Below are 18,742 nucleotides of genomic sequence, written 5' to 3' on the forward strand. Positions count from 1 at the left end.
ATGAGTGATTTTGTTTTGGGGGGGTGGGTTTATCCGTTTTGGGGTAGTATTTTGCTTTTAGGAGTTGAGCCCAGGGTGCTGAAGGATATTTGAGAAGTCGCCAGCCAAGTTTACATAGAAAAGCTGCATTGTCGATGGCTGGTAATCTAAGTCCCAGTCCGCCAAGATTGCGAGGACGACAGATTGATGCCCAGTTAATAGTGTGAATGGATTTTGTTTTTCCCCACCAGAATGACCGTTGAATGGTCTCTATGCGTTTGCTGATGCCTTTGGGAATGGCAAAGCATTGCATCTGATATCGGGGAACCGCCGCGGTAATAGACGAGATGACTACAGTGCGGCCAGCTTGTGACAGTAGGTTAGTTTGCCACTTAGACAGCTTATTCTGAATCTGAGCCAGCAGAGGTTCGAAGGTCTGTTGTTTTTGGGACCCTATGAACAGCTTGGTTCCAAGGTACTTGTCTAAATTCGAAGCTTGATGAACTTTCAGTGATTTGGTAATGATCCTTTTGAATTTGGGGTGAGTATTTTTGGAGAAGAAGATGGTCGATTTGTTGTAATTAATTACTTGACCCGACTCGGACCCGAATACTGATAGGATGGAAATGAGGTTGGAGATGTTGTCCAGAGTGTTCCTCCCGAAAATAATACAGTCGTCAGCAAAGAGAAGGTGGTTTATCTTGAAGGTGGCTCGAGCAGTGGAAAAACCGATGAATTTGTGAGGACTATCAGGAGAGTCAAGCAGGCGACTCAGGCCTTCCATGGCTAAGGCGAACAGGAAAGGCGACAGTGGGTCTCCCTGCCTTAAGCCTCTAGTCACATTAAAAGCTGGGCCCGGTCTGCCATTGATAAGCACTGCCATTGAGGAAGAGGAGATGCAGGCGTGTATCATTTTGATCCATTGTGTGTCATATCCTAGGTTAACCAGAATGTCTTCCAAATAATGCCATTCAACCCGATCGAAGGCTTTGGACATATCCAATTTCAAGCCAAAAAAGCCCTTCGATCCACGTTTATTCTTGAAGGAGTGAGAGATTTCCTGACTGATGATAATATTATCTGTGATTTGGCGACCGGGGACATAAGCCGCCTGAAAGGGGGATATGATGTCTGGGAGGGTAGTTTTCAGCCTGTTTGCCAGGATTTTGGTGATGATTTTATAGGTTGTATTTAGTAGGCTGATAGGTCTGAAATCAGCTGTGGTTTGAGGGGCTTTGGATTTAGGTATGAGACAGATGTGGGTGTGGTTTGTAGCGGGAGGTAAAGTGGCTGTGGTGAAAAAAGTTTTGACTAGCTGAAGGATGTCTGGTTTGACGGTTTCCCAGTTTGATTGGTAAAAGAAGGGAGGAAAACCATCCGGGCCTGGAGCAGCATCAGTTTTCAGGGAGAAGGTGGAAGCTTTGATTTCCTCCTCGTTGGGAGATAGGATGAGGAGGTGATTTTGTGAAGCAGAAATCTGAGTAGTGAAAAGGTTTTTGATAGTGCTAGTGGGGAGTCGGTGGGCCGTGGTTGAGATATTTCGAAGGTTTGTCAGGAAGAGATTAGAAATCTCCTGGGAATCCAAGCACCAAGAATTGTCATCTCTTTTGATGTATGATATGTGATTTTTCCGGTTTCTGGTAATTGCTTTGGCGTGGAAGAATTTTGTATTTCTATCTCCCAGCTGAACATGTGCTACTCTGGATTTTTCCTTCCAGATACTCTCCTGCAGGTTGTAGGCCTCCTCCAGCTGGGTTGTGAGTTGAAGAACACCCACAGGATTATTCGAAGTCTGAAGCAGGGTGGTTAAGTGTTTGATTTTTTTCTCAATGTGGCCAAAGACCGTTCTATTCCACTGAGAAAGTTTGATGGCTAGCTGGTTAAGCTTCTGCTGAATCAAGTAGTTGTCCCTGGACCAGTGATCGAGGATAAAGGCTTGACATTGTGGGTGGGACATCCAAGTTCTTAGGAATTTGAAGGGTTTTGCACTCAAGAAAGAAGAGGAGTGGGTGGTAAGTAAAATAGGTAGGTGATCAGATCCCACCCCTGGGAGGTGAGTGATGCTGGAGGAAGGGTAAGTAGTAAGCCAGTCCAAGTTGGCGAGCGCTCTGTCCAGACGCTCTTGGATCAGTGTACCATGGAATTGCCTATTGGACCAAGTGAATTGTGGGCCGCTGAAGCCTAAGTCCTGAAGGCCCATATCCTGAATGCTGGACACAATTTTCCTAGCCGAGGGAGGGATAGGTTTAGGGGGACCGCTTTTATCAGACGGGTACATGATAGTATTCAGGTCACCAATGACAATCCAAGGAGTGGGTTGGGCTGAGGATACTTCTTTAAGGATGTCCCAGGGTTTTTGTTTGTCTTTGTTGTAGGGGCAGCCATAAAACCCGGTGATGAGTAGGTTGTTTGCCTGATCTTGAAAGTGAAGGGACACGTGAATCATGTTTTGTGAAGTCTGTAGAATCGAGAGGTCAATATCCGTTTTCCAGAAGAGGGCTAGACCCCCTGCTTTGTTGACTGGTTCAACTGTTACCTTCTTGTAACTATTATGAAGGTTGAGGAGCTTGTCCAGATTCATGTTCATGCATTTTGTCTCGGACAGAAAAAGAAGGTCAGGGTTGTGTTCTTTGAGGAGAAGCCAGAGGTGTTTTCGGTTTAAAAAGCCTCCACACCCCCGGACATTCCAGGCCAGGATGGTTAAGGGGCTCGGGTTTGGTAGGTTTTGAAGGGTGAAACCCGGGTTTCTCAAAAGGGTTTGACTAGAAGAGGTCATCTTCAAAAACAGCAAGGGCCGGGGACTGCCGCGAGACGGGGAGAAAGAAAAAGAAGGGTCCACCAACAAGCACACGAAAGACTAGAGGCACCAACAGGATTAAACCGAAACAAAAAAGACAATAACCACTAAAAGCAAAATAAATCTAACGGCACCCCGGTGGGGGCGCTTACAAAACCTGGACGTCCTGGTTCACTTCGCAAGAGGCACAAAAGGTGGGGCCAGGCCACCACACTATCACCCTCGAAAGGGGACCAGACTCTTGCAACTGAACCAGGAGATAACTAACAGAAAATAAAGGACAAAAAACAGAAAACTAACAACCAACCAAGCAAAAGCAGAAAAATAACTAAAAACAAGGAAACAGGCTGGACTAGACGGGTGGACTAGAGACCCCCACCACTTCATGAGCATTGATCATCTCCAAGCTTTGGTAAATGGCATTGGATTGGTCAAGAAGGTGCCTGGTTTCCATGTCATCCACCAAACGGGCATGCATACGGGATGAAGGGGGTGAGTCCTCTGAGGAACTGATCGAGAGGGGTGAGGAGTTGGTTCGAACTCGTTTTCCACTGGTGTTAATCCGAAGGGTTTCATGGTTATGGGCCCTCACTGGTGATGGTGGAGGTGCCCGAAGAATAGGTTCTTCTGGCCTAGGGTTTTGATGGTCTTCCTCTGTGTCCTCCATCGGCTCGTAACTGGAGTCGTCTTCGTCATCGGAGTTGGGGATTGGTTCTGGTTCTGGGCAATGGCCGAGAGGGTGTTCGATGATCCGACATGATTGACATATTGCTCCGGGAAATTTTTGATAGCTAATATTAATGGAGCATTCTCTGTCGGCAAAGAGAAGGTTGATGACAGCAAGGAGTGGTGTGCGAACATCATATAGAAAGTGAACTTTTATGACCTTGTTGTTGATGAAGCCCAAGCTTCTGGGTTTGATTTCAAGGATCTTCCCCATCTTTTCAAAGATCACATCCAAGTCTTCTTTGGCCTACTACTCATTGTATTGAAGTGTTCACGTCGACAACGTCTGAATGTGCCACTCTCTTGAGTAGCGGGTAAAGGCACACTCCTTCTGAAATAGTGTAAACTCGAGTCTGGATCGTCTAAGAACTGATAAACCTGAAGAATTTGACAGTCTTGAAAGAATTTTGGACACTACGATTTTGAAAGTACCTGCCCAAACCGGGGCGATAACTTTGATGGGCATAAAATTCTATAACTCGACCGAGGCAACCTGGTGAAGAGTAAGCCTGTTGTCACCCAACCTGCTTTGATTCCCACCGTACTTAAGCATGTAACTTTTGCAGAGTGACTGAAAGCTCGAGTAACGTCTCCTGACATTCGACTTCCAATCTTACACCAACGGTGGAACATAAGTACAAAAATTGTCATGTGTCAAATAGTGTAAAAAGCACAAAATTGTGATCGAATTCGAATAATTAATTTTGCTCACTAATCTTCATTAAATTAATTAAATATAGATACAAACTAGGAATCTTTAAGTTTAAAAATCCCCTTAACAAACAATTACTAACTAATAGTAATAGCTAGATAATCTTAATAACTAACTCAACTGAAACTAGACCTAGCCCTAACAGGAGGCCAGGAAGGTTGTTGATCCATTGTTGTTGGACGAAAACTGGTCGACCTTCTTCTACCGCCATTATCAAGAGCATCCAAAGCTAATTGCTGCCTGAACATTACAATAAAAGCTTCAACCCTAGCATTTATATCTTCCTTATTAGTACTAGAAACTCCATTAATATATTTATCTTCAAATTTTTCTTCATTTTCTTGCTTACCCAAATTAGTCTCTGTTTTTATCTTCTCACCCTCTGCTACTTCATGAATTGATAATAATGGTGTTGATGATGATAACGATGATGACCCATTGCTGGTAATGATGTTTTTAGTTGTGGGTAGTCTCTTTTTTTTCATCTTGATCTTCTTCTTACTTCTAATTTCATCATCTTGATTAGTTTTCTCTGTTTCTTTACTTGACGAATTAGATCGAATTGATGTAAATAAGATACTTAAAAGAACAAGATTGAGAAGAAGAAATACTAATAATGGACGACGCCAATGTTGAATTAATGATTCAAAAACATGTTTTAAACCTGCTATTAAAAGAAGAACTAATCCTATTGTTGCCATTGTTGTCTCTATTTGTTCTTCATTCTTCTTCATCTTCTCTTCTATACTCTGTTTTCTCTTTCTCTCTCTCTGGATTTCTAAAACAGAAACAATGAGATGCCCAAGTTTGGGATGATTTTGAAATTGAGTAATTTATAGAGATTGAGTTTGGAGGAAGAAGAATGTGGGTAAGATCAAAGAACTGCAAAATGGTGTTAATTAAATACCAAAGTGCACCTGATGCTGATGCTGACATAACGTGAATTTGGTCCCATTTCAGTATTTCACTCACACGCCATCTGTGAATGATTATGGTGATGAGAGAGAAGAAGAGAGAGACAGAGAGTATAGAGAGAGAGAGAGAGAGAGGTGGGAGTTCACAGGAGGAGTATGATTTATAGTCTTCTAATGGTGGAGACAAACAGACAACTTGTGATAGTGTGAAAAGTTGGTTCCCCTTAAGTAATGCTATTCATACTTCTTCACTATACAGAATCGATCCCCCTCCCATCTTATTTTAAGAAATCCCAAACTTTTTTTTTTTTTTTTGGAAATCAAACTTCATATAAAGGCCAATAGGCTAACGAGAATTACAACATGAAGTTTAAACAACAAAGACACAACCATAACCGGACAAACAAGACAAGTTATGCCCACTTGGAGTGCCGCTAGAGCTGTCTGATCTAACTGGTGGGCTGCTTCTGGTACAGTCGCCACTAACCATCTGAGGGTAGTTATATAACTGATGTTTCTTTCATCTTCTCCTCTTCTCGCCGTCAACCGTTGGCGTGCAGAACTCCGATTTGCGCATCTGATTCCGGTACATCGGTAGAGAGAGTTGTAAGATGATGAAGAATCCCAAACTTACACTTTAGGGTTATTTTCTAGTTTGTGACTAGTTCTCCGCCTATTCCTCTAATTTATGCTAAACACTAAGATGATTCTCCCTTTTTATTTCCAATGCATTAATTAAAAAATTAATATTTCACGGTCGACGACTATAAGTTGTAGAAGATCAAGAGGACTGCACGAGAATGTAATTTTTTTTAAAAAAGGGGTACTTTTGAAAGATAAATGCTAACTTTCTAGTTAATGCTTTGAAAATACGATAAAGAACTCATCCGGGTATTTAGGATAAATGATGAAGCTAGGCAGGGATGGAACTACAGCTAGGCCGAAGGGGGCCATGGCCCCCCTCGACCTAGCCGTAGTGACCTTCACTATAGTCACGATTCACAAGAATTCCCACATATAATACTTACTAAATAACATTAATTGTTAGCAGCTTCTTGGTAGTACTTAGTGGTTATAACCCAAGTGATCTGTGTGTGTTCAGTCCAACCTGATAGCGTCCCTGATGCTAGGCGGAAAATTACTCACAAACTAGAGATCCCTCGAACAATAATTGTCTATATGTTTTGTTCTGGTATTCGAAAATAACTATCTATATGTTTTATTATGGTAATTGAAATGGAGAAGACAGAAATGAGAACAAACTTTGGTCCATCAAAGACACAAGTAATAAGCTGAGATTGATTTGTCCATTTGAGAATGAAAACAATATCAACATTGGGTTAAAAGTTTATACATAATGATCCACAAAATCTTCTTATTATTTAAGTATAAGAGTGATTAAAAACTGATTAGTTTTAAATTTCAAAAGCTGTCATTAAAGTGAATAATTAGGAAGAGTGAGAGTGAAGAGAGTGATGAGAGAAAGATTTAAAGTAGGCATACTTTTGAAGTTTTGATTATTGCCTGCCCCAACCTAAATGATTTTGTCTCACACCTGCAACTTCAATATTGGTGACAAGAGACTAGAGAGAGAAATAATATATATATATATAGAGAGAGAGAGGGCATATATATATATATATATATATATGTTTGAAGAGCACGCTGGTCCAAGAATCGACAAAACCTCCAACATGTCACAAAAAGTGAGTGACAAACACTCTTTCTTCTTCTCTTCATATGCTCTGGACCTCTGGTGGTGCTTGTCCTTCCAGACCAGGTGGGGGATGCCACCATCTAACTCCTCATTTTCACCCAAAGGTGTTTAAGATAAAATGTCATTTTAAAACTATATTTGTTCATTGTCCCAAGTCAAAATTCGGGACAAAAGTTAAGTCCCACTTATATTTCATTGCACGTACCAGGATTAACGGTTAGAGGCGGTTGAGTAATAGAATTTGAGTGAACTATAGTCTATAGGTACTAAACCTTGGGAAATTTATGTAATTTTGTCGTTCATTCTTAGTGAAAGTCATCGCGTCGTTGCTCGACATGAAGTCTAACCAATGGAACTACATAAATCTTTTATGTTTGTGAACTGTTTAATTTAAACACTATTGTTTTCTTGGTTTGTTTGTTAACCATTACGACAGCTATACGACAATATATTGCTTCATATAATTCAATAACATTGGTACTAGTCATTGATACTGTAAAAATTGTCTCCTTTATTTTGTTCCAATAGAACGAGTCTAGTTGAAATCACTCGAGGGACTACAAAAATAAAATTTGAATAAGTATTGCAAACTTATTCTATTATTCAGGATGTTCTTCCTCCCAATCACTACAAACTGTGGTTCAATGAGGGGTGCAGCAAGTCTGTATTCATTCACTTATGAAGAAGACAGAAATGGAGAGAGAGAGAGAGATAGAACCAGTTTGGGTCTTTGGGAAATGCGACTTTCTCCTAGTATGCAATAAGTACAAGATGATGAGTTCGAAACCACGTAACAATATTCACTTCTCATACAGAATCTCAATGTTTCGAATCTATGGTTCACAAAGTGTCACGTTAGTAACTTTTACTTGGTGAGTGAAAGAAGCATTTAGCTCCAAGTGTACTCGCCATCAGTCTGATCAAAACAATTGAGATGCAAAACAAAAGAACCAGTTCTTGCCAAGTCTTGAAACTCTAGCACCATGAGCATTGCCAGGAATTTCTGCTTAGAAGCTGAACCTTTACTATAACGTAAAGAAAAAGTTGTAATTTAACAACCCCCGATATAAATGTTTACTCAGAAAAGAGAAGAAATGATCTTCAAAGATCTGTTCAGATATTGTATGGAAGAGAAACAATATAACATGAAAAATAAGAATCATATACCTTATTTGATAATAATGCACTTACATTAACAGAAAGGAGCGCAAACTCTAGTTTTTTAAGTAGCCGGAATTTGACGAACCTTTTTGAAGAAACATCCCCTCTATCAAGACCTAAATTCTCATTCAAGTCCACCTTTCTTAAACCTGACTCAAAGGATAACCAGACAGTTTTACGACCACCATCGCTTCTCAGACAGAGAAATGAGCTGCAAAATAAGGAATTCAATAACATTAATAGATAAACCTGAAGCACAACGATGATTTTAACTAGTAGATAAATCATAAATGGCAGTGTGGAGAAAAGAGAACAAAATTTCCAATCACAATGGGCTTCTGCGGAGATGTTTTCCACTTTTCTGAAGAGCTTTCACACTCTAAATATACAACCAGATTGTCGCAGCGACCGAAGTACCAACGATCACTCAGTTGGTTCTACGAGAATCTCAAGATAAATTACCTTTAGACCCTTCGATAAACAAATACTGAACTAGGCAACTAGCGATAAGACTCCTTTGTTCTGCTCTTCTACCCTTTGGTATCTTCATGATCCAAATTCTTAAGTCATGGAGCGTGATGTAGGTGCTTAGGCTGATTAATTTGTGGAAGAAATTGATGTAACCAAAAATATATGAAAGAGGGTAAAACTGACAAAACCAAAGTTGCCAATCGATATGCAAAATTTGGTCCGTAAACGTGAAACAGCGTTCCGCTATAGAGTCGAGGTATGCAAGGGGCCCGCCACTTTTAGGGTCTAAATCCATCGTTTAGGCCCTCAAAACAGCCTTTGTTATGATTATATCTATTTTATTTGGTTTCTTTAAAAGTTCATTTGATCAGAAGTTTTTAAGATTGTGAAACCCTAATACTATATAAAGGGCTTCCTCTACAATTTTTAGACATTAAATTCAGTTAAAAAATTCAGCAGTTTCTCTTTGAGAGTTTCAGTTTTTCGAGTTCTGCTGACGTTTTTCCGCTGCACCGGAGTGACAGGCCTCAATTAGAAGAGTCTCTAAGCCACTTTGTTAAGTCAATGCAGGCATGAAGTACTTGAAACTACTCAGTGGGTTTGAAATCCGAAAGTACTCTCCCCCTATATAACTACTACTTCGAAAAAGTGGAATTAGGAAAAACATAAAGATGTTCGTATAGCCATGTGAAACCATCGAGAAAGAGATGCAGAAATAAATTTTGACCAACCTGACGAGCAACCTGTGCCAGCCGCCGACTATCTCGAGAAGATTCGATTATCAAGCTAGACTTTTGTGGCTCTGGAGCAACACTTTGTTTCTCCCCTGATCTTTTCTTTGCAGTGTTTTTCTCAATAGGCTCGTTCCCACCAGAGCAGTTGAATGTCCCCTTCTTACGCTTTCTTCGAAATGTATACATCAGAGGCTTATCATTCACTATTTGACTAGGTATAGCATTCAGCTTTTCACATTCTTTCTTCTCCACTGAATCATCATTCACTGACAGCTTCGTCACTGTTTTAAGGTTCAGCTTGCATTTTGGAACCCCTGAACTGTCTGCCACTTCCCTCTCATGTCTTTTCAAATCTAATTTGTCGATCAAAACATTATCCTCTTTTACAGTATTTTGAGCGCTAGAAGACATAGTCTCACGATCACTTACAGTTCCATCCACACAAACTAACTGAGGAGTCGCATCAGTTTCACTCAACGTCAATACTGGCAACTTTGAGGTTTTCTGCACATTATCTTCAGTTGTCGCTGATACATCTTCACTAGTTTCAGGATATGGGTAAGTTTTGCAACGAGAAAGTAGGGGTGGTTTGCAACCTTTGGCAACTTGGTTAGAGCATGAGTTAGATTTGGCAGGTCCGCATCTGGGTTTCTTTTTCCAAGCAGAAACTCTATGGAAGCACCTTGTAGAATTATCACCACTGCTATCCTGCTGCAATATTTCTTCCACTCCAGTTGTTTTCTTCCTCACTGTCTCGTCCTGTGAAGACGGTTGTGCACCAACTTCTTCAACAATTTCTTCCTCTGTACTGATAGATTCATTCTTTATGACTGTGGACTGATCATCTGCTTGTGCAGGAAGAGGCGATACACTATTCAGCATATTCCTTTCAATTGCACGAATTCTTTGGGTACACCCATTTCTATATGGCTCGGGCTCTTTGCTTCCCATTACTATTGAGTCTAAATCAGGGTTGCCAACATAACAATTTTCTGACTGAAAAGTGATTAAGGATTCAGGCTGCATAGTTGCACTTTTAGACACATTATGACAGTTATCTTCTGTATTTCCCTGATCAAGAGGTTTACCCTTAGTTGATTCAGATCTTGAATCTGGAAGGAGTGATAAAACCGAATCAGGAGTAGCTGGTTCATTCACCTGCGTGACAATGTTCCTGTGAAGACCTCTCTCTTTTACTTCATCAGAACGAGGCACTTCGTTGGTTTTCTTCTTCTCCAACTCATTCTGGACTCCTTTAACCTGTTCTCTGAGGTAGAAAACTGTCCCCTTTGTCTTGTGGAGCTCCCCTTCAAGCTCTTCGATCCTTCTTCTTTGGCTGAAGCATGTAACTTCCAATTCAGCAATCTGTTTAGTCAGAAGTATAGACCGATGTTAGCTCAAGTATAACAAGTACAATGTGACAACAGCGGTTGGAAGTCGTGACATATATGCAATATTGCTGCAAATTCTGGACCTAGTGAGTTCTCTCCATGGCTTTGAGAGTTTAAAAAGTGTTCACAAGACACATCTAAGCTTGACACAGCCACAATAACCAACTCATTTTATTCGACGAGGAATTAACAGTTGTAGAGTTCCGATATGGAGAAATGCAAATAAAAAACGTCTGATAAACACAAAATAACGACTAAAGACATATGTCAACAACCCTTGGTTGGAGTGGTAAGAGGTATAATCTTCCACCCTAGAGGTCAAGGGTTCGAGACACGCTGAACAATTCCAAAAAAAAACGACTAAAGACATATCAAAAGAGGCATGAACGTCCGATAAACCCATAGGAGGAAATAAATCCTTCCTAGGTGTAATCCCTCGAGCTAGTTATGATGACTAAGATAGCTTCAAGCATTTTTCGCCAAGTCTTCCATGAACTCCATAACAATACAACGTACTGACAATCAATAACATAGCTCACATGGGGATTCTCCATTCGAAAAATATTACTCGACAGTTTTTCTCGATACTCAATTTCGATTGGAAAAACTTAACGCAATCTCAGTGCTTAACCGAAGATCCTGCTACATCGGTAAACAATAAAGTTCAACACCGAGTTGTTACCTAATGCGAGAGATGTAGTAACTAATCCGTAACTCACTTCCCATGAACAATACCTAATTGAACATACATTATACCAAAGCCTATCTCAACAACAAATACATGAACAATAAAGGAACTCCATAAAATATGAAACCTAGCTAATAATCCTTTCAAAATGATCACCCAAAACATAATCTCACTCTAAACCTAAATTTGAGAAAAACATAACAATACTAGTAAAAATAACACAAAATCCCAAATCATATCAACAGAACAGAACAAAATCAAAAACCCAGTTTGAATAAAACCTATCTCATGAAATTTGAAAAAAAATTTACCTTAAAATCAGTCATCTGTTTCAAACGAATAAGCATATTAAGTGATTCTTCTTTAGTAGAAGATAGTTCTTGTTGAAAACGAAACGCCTTTTGTTCTGAAATCATAATCCTAGTTGCCGCCTCTTTTCCTGTATTTAGGATTATACTTGCATATGCTTTCTTTAAACCCACTAAATTCTGCAAAATCAGAAACATCAATCAATCAAAACCCAAATCTAGACAGATATAGATGATGGTGGTGGTGGAAGCGGCGGCGGTGGTGGTGGTGGTGGTTGGTGGTTAGGTTTTTACCTCGTCTTCATCCATCTCCTTCTATTTCTCTCTCTAGAGACTAGAGTAAGAAAGGAGGTTGTTTTTTTCCCTTTCCTTTCTTCTTCCAAACCTGTCTGTTATGAACTGAAAATTGAACTTAATTTACTTAAGTACCCTTTAATTATGATTATATTAACGTTAATGCCACTTTAAATGACCGGTGAAGTTAGTTCGATTAGTCTTTCAGAGTAATAAAAGATGGGAAGTTCTAAAGGCGCTTAGCATAATCGATTTAGGCGCTCTAGTAGAGGCAAGTTTTGAGGTGACGTGGATTTCCATTTAGCGCTTATCTTTTTCTGACAGTTTTCAAATTTTAAATCTCAAAAAGAGAAGTAGTTGGTGCCTCGGTATTCGTGTTGGAAAGATTGACGGTCTTAACTCGAAGTTGGACTGTGAAACTTGCAGTGAAGAAGTTTGACAATTGAGAGGAACTTCCTTCCACCCCACTCTCTCAACCAAACACAACAACAGTGGCGTGCCCGAAAATTTGGAAATCCCGCTTAGAAAAAAAAATGTTTGAGGCCCTTAATTAAATGATGTTAAAACGTAAATGTTTTTCACACATTATCTATATAACAAAACAGAACTTGTTTTGTGCTGACTAGGACAAAATAAATGCTAGGTGGTGACTTGGAAGCTGATAAGGACAACCTTCATCTTTTAATCTTAACCATCCGTTTCATTTCAACCCAAATCCTGACCATCACATCCATCAACCCTTTCAATATGCTGTAACGTTATTCTGGGTAGCTGAACCAGAGCAACAACTAGATACTCTTCACCCAAATCTTTTCCTCTTCATCTTCTTTACATGTCTCCCACCCTAACGCGTATCCCCCTTCTCCATCTTCAATTTTCAGTCCCCTCATTGATACAAGCTTTCAATATTGATTATTACTCTTTTTCTTTTGTTGTTTTAACTGAGTTACTCATTTTCTTTTTATTTTCTTTCCTGGTTCATCAACAACTCCAAATATCTCAATCTCAAGGTGAAGTTTTTTCTCTCTTTTTATTTTCTTTTTATTTTCTCTCTTTTGTTGTTTTAACTCTTTTCCTGAGTTACTCATTTTTTTTTAATTCCCTTTTTTTCTCTCTTTTTATTTTCTTTCCTGATTCATCAACAACTCCAAATGTAGGATTGTTGTTATCTTTTACTCATTTTAGGAAGTCTCCATTGATTGTTTCAAGTATGAATAAATGTTAAGCTGTAATGAATATTCTTATTTTGATTGAAATATGCAACATTCTCCATTCATTTGAATATTGATGTTTGTGATTTCATGTATACCTATATAGTTCAATTGAATACGGTTGAACTAACATTGGGAAATCTTGAAAACCCTTCATCCCATTTCAAGCAAAGAAGACACCTGGTTAAATGTCTATTTTGGAAAGTCGAAGAAGAAGAAGAAAATGAATTCTTGAAATCTCAATCTGGGATTTTAGCTCCAAGCCTAGAGAGCACAACACTGCATGTTCCAATCTCTCTGAAACTCAATTGGGAATATGAGAAGCACATACTCAAAAGGTGAAATAGTTTTTATTCTTTTCTTGAGTGCAAAGTGTTTGATTAATTTCCTAAATGATCCTATTACTGATTATTTGTACAGACAATTCTTATCAATTTAAGAAAGTTATTGTTATGTCTGCCTTTATTCAAATATGGTAGATGACATCCATAAAACATGTTTCAAAATATGTTTCTCTAAATAGAAGGTAATGACAAAGGTATGGTGAGATGCTGAGATATGGTAGAATCATCGTTAAACTTATGGTTTAAAGCTAAAAGATGTTCGTTTTAAGCAACTTTAAGTCGTCATATAAATAATGTAGACATGTATATTCATGTTGTAAGATAAGTAAAATAAAAATGTTTGTTTCCGCGACTCTGTCGTGAAACATAAACTGGAAAATATTTTTAGGTATAGAAAGTTCATTCATAATATCTTTTCTTTATTCGGTTAGATAATTTCCACTAACTTTGTTCTTTTGTAAGAAAAAGCTCCGCATTTGCTTTCTGAACTATCAACTCACCATCTTATCAAGTTAGTACTCTCTTTAGTTCCTAATTACTTGGTTCATTATGTGCAAAGGTCGTTTTATTTATCTGCGGAAATTACGATAGAAATCTGAACCAATATAAACAAAAGAAATAGTAAAACAATTCAAATTCAATAGCCTTTTATATATAATCTTGGATTATTAGTAATTAAATTTGGTTGGGTGCATACATGCGCTTATGAAGATGGGAATATGGGATTAGGCTTCCACTGACTTGCTTATGGCGATGCTTACTGATCTTCATCTGAAAAGATGTAGCTTCTGCACCCCTTCATTGAGAAAATAAAATCTAGCAAAGCAGGAAGACAAAAGGCTCGATCTTTTTTTTAGATTTTAGTGGAAGATGGCTCACCTATATATGAACGTGATAAACTTGAATGTGTGGTAAGTATTACATTCCTAGAAACTTCTGAAAGTTAGGAGCTTGTCATGTATAAAATAGAAACTACTAGCAACTCATTTGTTCTGATATTATAGAGCTATGGTGTATCACTAGAAAGCATTTGTTGTTGAACCAAAAGCGTGCACCTCATACGATAAAATCAAAAAGCTTCCCAAGGCTCTCTTGTGATGTGGTGTGGATTACGGTTCTTTATATCTACGCGTTTATACATCTATATCTATAGATATATGTTGTTGTATATGTATATCCATATACCATATCTATACCTTTATATAGGTTTGTGTTTTATGTTAGTGTGCTACAACATTTATCTTGGTGATTGTGTTGTGCATCAGGTTACAAAGCTCCAATCTGGTAAGGCATTTGAACAAGGGCTTTCTTCTAACAATTTGTTGATTCCCTCTGTCAGGGTATAAGGTGCGACAAGCTAAATTCTCTCGACCAAAAATGTTAAACATTTATGTGTAACAAATGTGGGTCTTGAATGAGTAGATTGGAAGGCCAATATTTACCATTACACTAAAGCCGAGGCTGCTAGGTATGGGTTCATATGAGTTTTAGATCTAGGTTACTACGCCACCAATGGTATGTATACTAACAATACTTCTCAAGTTTGGTGACACTGTCAATGTGTATCATCATTTACCATATGAAAAAACGTGATACAAAGTCATTGCAAATGAAGGAAGTAACAAGACTGAGCACTTCAATGAAAGGATGGATTTAAAGGGGTCTATGGTCGAATTTTCGTCTCTGAGCACAAAGACAGTCTTCTAGAGTACAATGAGTATGGATTAGACCCGAAGCAAGTATAATCTTTCCCCTGCTCTTTTTCTCTTTACTTTCGGCACTAGGTTGATTGTTTAGACGGATTGATGTTCAACTGAATGGATGGTGTGTGGTATGCAGGTAAGTACAAAGAGTGATGGACACAGTCACATAGACGAGTAAGCAAAGTGATTCTATGAGTTTACCTTCTATATTCATTTGAAGACATTTGGTGTATGCGTTTTGAGGCACAGAAGGGAAGAAGAAAGATGCCAAAGACTGACTTGGTATGTAAGTAAAGTTTGATTAGATAGACGGTGGTAGTTTTATGTGTTAACTATGTAAAGTGATGCTTGCTTTCTTATACCTTAAGAAACGAAACAGTTGAAGTCTATTAGGTTTTTTGCAATCTTAATTTTATTTTTTAATGTCATTAGTACCTCATCAGGACTAAAATTAGATGACATAAACCAAAATATAATCAGATTGAACATAAATATCAATTACATCTCCTGACCTCACAAACAATTTAAACCCCATCAATTGCACAAAGTTTCTCCTATTACCCTATTTATTAGGGAGGTTATGTTCTCTTATTTGTAGATGTTGCTGCCACTTTATAACCCCTTGAATTTCTAGAGAATATTTCACGTGATATTTGATCATCTTGACGTATTCTATTTTAGTTGTATCTACAAAAATATTTTAATTTATTGTTCAGAATTTTCAGATCACCAAGAAAGCGAATCTTATCGTGCCGAAGGTACGGGCTATACCTAGTATTATACATTTAGTAATTACCCTAATTGAACTAAGTATGATAAGAGAAAAAGTTTAACTCAGATGAATCTAAGTTGTGTATTTTTTCCTCTCAAATATTTATATGCAAACACCATACACATTTGACAACACTTTTTTCATGAAAAGAATATTGCAATAACTATTCAACTTCATAAACATACAAACTGGACTAATTGTTTATCCATAACTTAGTATAATAACTGAAAGTTGTTTTTTGTGAAGAAAATAGTTGTTGTTTGAAACAATTTGAGATGATAATGAGTTGATAAAATAAACAAAAAATTGATTGGTGAGAGGATTGAATATGAGACCTCATAGTCAATGTTACAATTTTGGGGCCCCTATCTCCATGAGAGGAAAAAAAATGATATTCTTTTACCAATTTAGTTATGTTCGAGGTTTACCATAGCTATGTTTGAAAACATATATTTACTCGGCATTTAGAGGCCCCTATCTCCATGAGAAAATTATGTGGTTTGAGGGGGCCCGGTGCGATCGCACCGGTCGCACCCCCTCAAACACGTCCTTGCACAAGAACTTAGTCTATCAACTGATTGAGAAATAATGGGGCTAACCATTTGAAATTGAGAATCATTTGTTAAGTAATATCACTTCAAACTTGGTGAAGGAAGATAACCAATTGATCGAGGAACCAATTTGCTAGAACCAAAGCCTTGGGGTTTCAGTTGAGGAGGAGATAGAGAGAGACAGAGAGAGAATAAAAAAGAAGAGGCAAACATACGAGAGTGAAAGAGACATCTTTGGATAAAAAATTTTACACTACAATACTTTATGTCTGTGAAACTTTTCTTGTTTTCTCCAAACATCAACCTTCAATCCTCATCTCTTTCTATCTCGGAATACTAGCTCTAACCACCACCTGTACCATTTTCTCTCTTTCTCTCAACCATGGGAGAAACAAAAAAAACTTGATTATAATTTTGGAAAACAAAAACTTTGGTAAAATATTTCCACCTAAAATTTTGTACTGGAGAAAATTATCTTTTTCCCCAAAATAATAGTCTTCAAACACCCAACTTGTCATGATGAGACCTTGAAAGCTTCTTCTTGATGTCCTAATCCGTTGGCCTACCCACCAAAAATACCTAACTAATTTTAGGTGTTGGATCAAAATTTTACATTTTGAAAGAGATGATTTAATAAGTTCCATTACTTGATTTAAATAAAGTTTGTTGCTTTCAAATTAGAGTTGTTATAATTTTTTGCCCCATGTGAAAGAACATTGGTGGGTGTAGTTCTATCATGTAACAATCGAATATTACCAATTCATACTAAACGTCGTAAATTGAAAATAAACATTTAAATAAGTACAACCAATTAAGGTATATGAAAGGTTAATTGTTTTTTTTTCTTGGAAACTGTTAACTTCATTGATGTGGCAAAGCCAAAAGGAATTACATGAAGAAGTTAAAGTACAAAGAAACACTCTCACAAATGAGTGCCTATAAGGAGGGAAGTGACATGATTCCCACCATCTTCAGGGCCAAGTTGTGGGCTTTATTTTTAGCCTATCTCGGACCGAACTGGATTGTACTCGAACTGGATTCTAGCCGCTCTGGAATGATGAACGGTTAATTGTTATAAAGACAACATCTTTTTTCATAATTTTACAAGGACCCTTAAAAAATGGCGTCAACAAAGATATTGAATTTGCAACTTATCACATTGAATGTGTCCTTGGGAACTATATTTGATTAGTCATTGAGACTACCAAAGTAGCTCCAATTGATTTTGTAGAGTATGTTTATTCTTCTCTTTTTCTTTGGGATGTCAATTCTTTTTAAAAGGTTTTGATTTTAAACCACCTTCCACCCTAGCTACATACTAGTGTTAAAAAGGTTGTGAGTTTTAGACACCAAATTGCAACTAAAGCCAAATATCAAACGACACGAAGTTGAACACCTTTCAAGCGATTTACACTTAAGAGATGAATTAATTACAACTTCACTCTAAATAAGGAGAGAACAATTATAAACAACCTCTCTCTTATGCTAGGAGAAATACTATAATCTCTCTCTTACAAAAGGAAAAACAAGTATTTAGAAGAAACAATGCAGAAGTTTTGTCCTTTCACGATATTGCTGCTGCAGTTCTTGAAGAAGAAAATCGGCGCAAAAAAAAAAAAAGAAGATAGACAAGAAAGCTCACAACAAGCTAAAGCTTTGACAATGATGAGAGGACAATCAATAGAACGCGGCTCATGTGGGAGTAAAAAACAAAGTAGATCAAAATCAAGGAGTAAGAACAATGTGAAGTATTACTATTATGGAAAGAAAGGGCATTATAAAAGGGAGTGTTGGAATCTCAAGAAGAAAAAAGAAAAAAGTCTTGAGTTGTCAAACGCTTAAGGTTGTGTAGCGGGTACCTTAGAAGAAGGCGAAATTTTATACAACGAGGAAAGGTCAGTTCATGAAAGAAGAAGAAATTTTGTTGAAATTTGGCTTATGGATTCAAGAGCCACATGACATATGACCCCTCAGAGAGAATGATTCCATCAATACGAGCCCCTTTTGGAGGATCTATGTACATGGGAGATGATCATGTTGTGGAGATTGTTGGTATTAGTAGCATCAAACTGAAAATGTATGGTGGTACCGTTCGCACGATCTAGGAGGTACGACATGTTAAAGGTCTAAAGAAAAATCTATTGTCTTTAGGACAATCAGATAGTCTCAGGTGTCAAATCCATATTGAAGATGGGAAAATGAAGGTGGTCAAAGGTGCGTTTGTGATCATGAAAGCAGAAAAGATAGCTGCTAATATGTACATGCTTCA

At 38.0% G+C, this 18,742-nt stretch overlaps 2 protein-coding genes across 2 annotated transcripts; both read right to left on the reverse strand.

Moving 5' to 3' along the window:
* Nucleotides 1–4,204: 4,204 nt before the first annotated feature.
* On the reverse strand, nt 4,205–5,210 carry LOC147542924 (Putative membrane lipoprotein). Its single transcript, XM_086635146.1, has one exon. It carries the CDS (start codon nt 4,946–4,948, stop codon nt 4,331–4,333), a length of 618 nt encoding a protein of 205 aa, XP_086491272.1. The 5' UTR covers nt 4,949–5,210; the 3' UTR covers nt 4,205–4,330.
* A 2,635-nt stretch (nt 5,211–7,845) lies between these two features.
* Nucleotides 7,846–15,996, reverse strand: LOC147542925 (uncharacterized). The gene is made up of 5 exons (XM_086636730.1): nt 15,922–15,996; nt 11,893–12,481; nt 11,602–11,778; nt 9,209–10,576; nt 7,846–8,217 (listed from the first exon to the last, which is right to left on the reverse strand). The coding sequence occupies exons 2-5, from the start codon at nt 11,905–11,907 to the stop codon at nt 8,182–8,184; spliced, it is 1,596 nt and encodes a 531-aa protein (XP_086492856.1). The 5' UTR covers nt 11,908–12,481; nt 15,922–15,996; the 3' UTR covers nt 7,846–8,181.
* Between the last annotated feature and the right edge of the window lie 2,746 nt (nt 15,997–18,742).

This window comes from Eschscholzia californica, unplaced genomic scaffold (genome assembly GCF_041429995.1).
Source record: "Eschscholzia californica isolate CP2 unplaced genomic scaffold, dmEscCali1.0.p SCAF_4, whole genome shotgun sequence".
Lineage (NCBI taxonomy): Eukaryota > Viridiplantae > Streptophyta > Magnoliopsida > Ranunculales > Papaveraceae > Eschscholzia > Eschscholzia californica.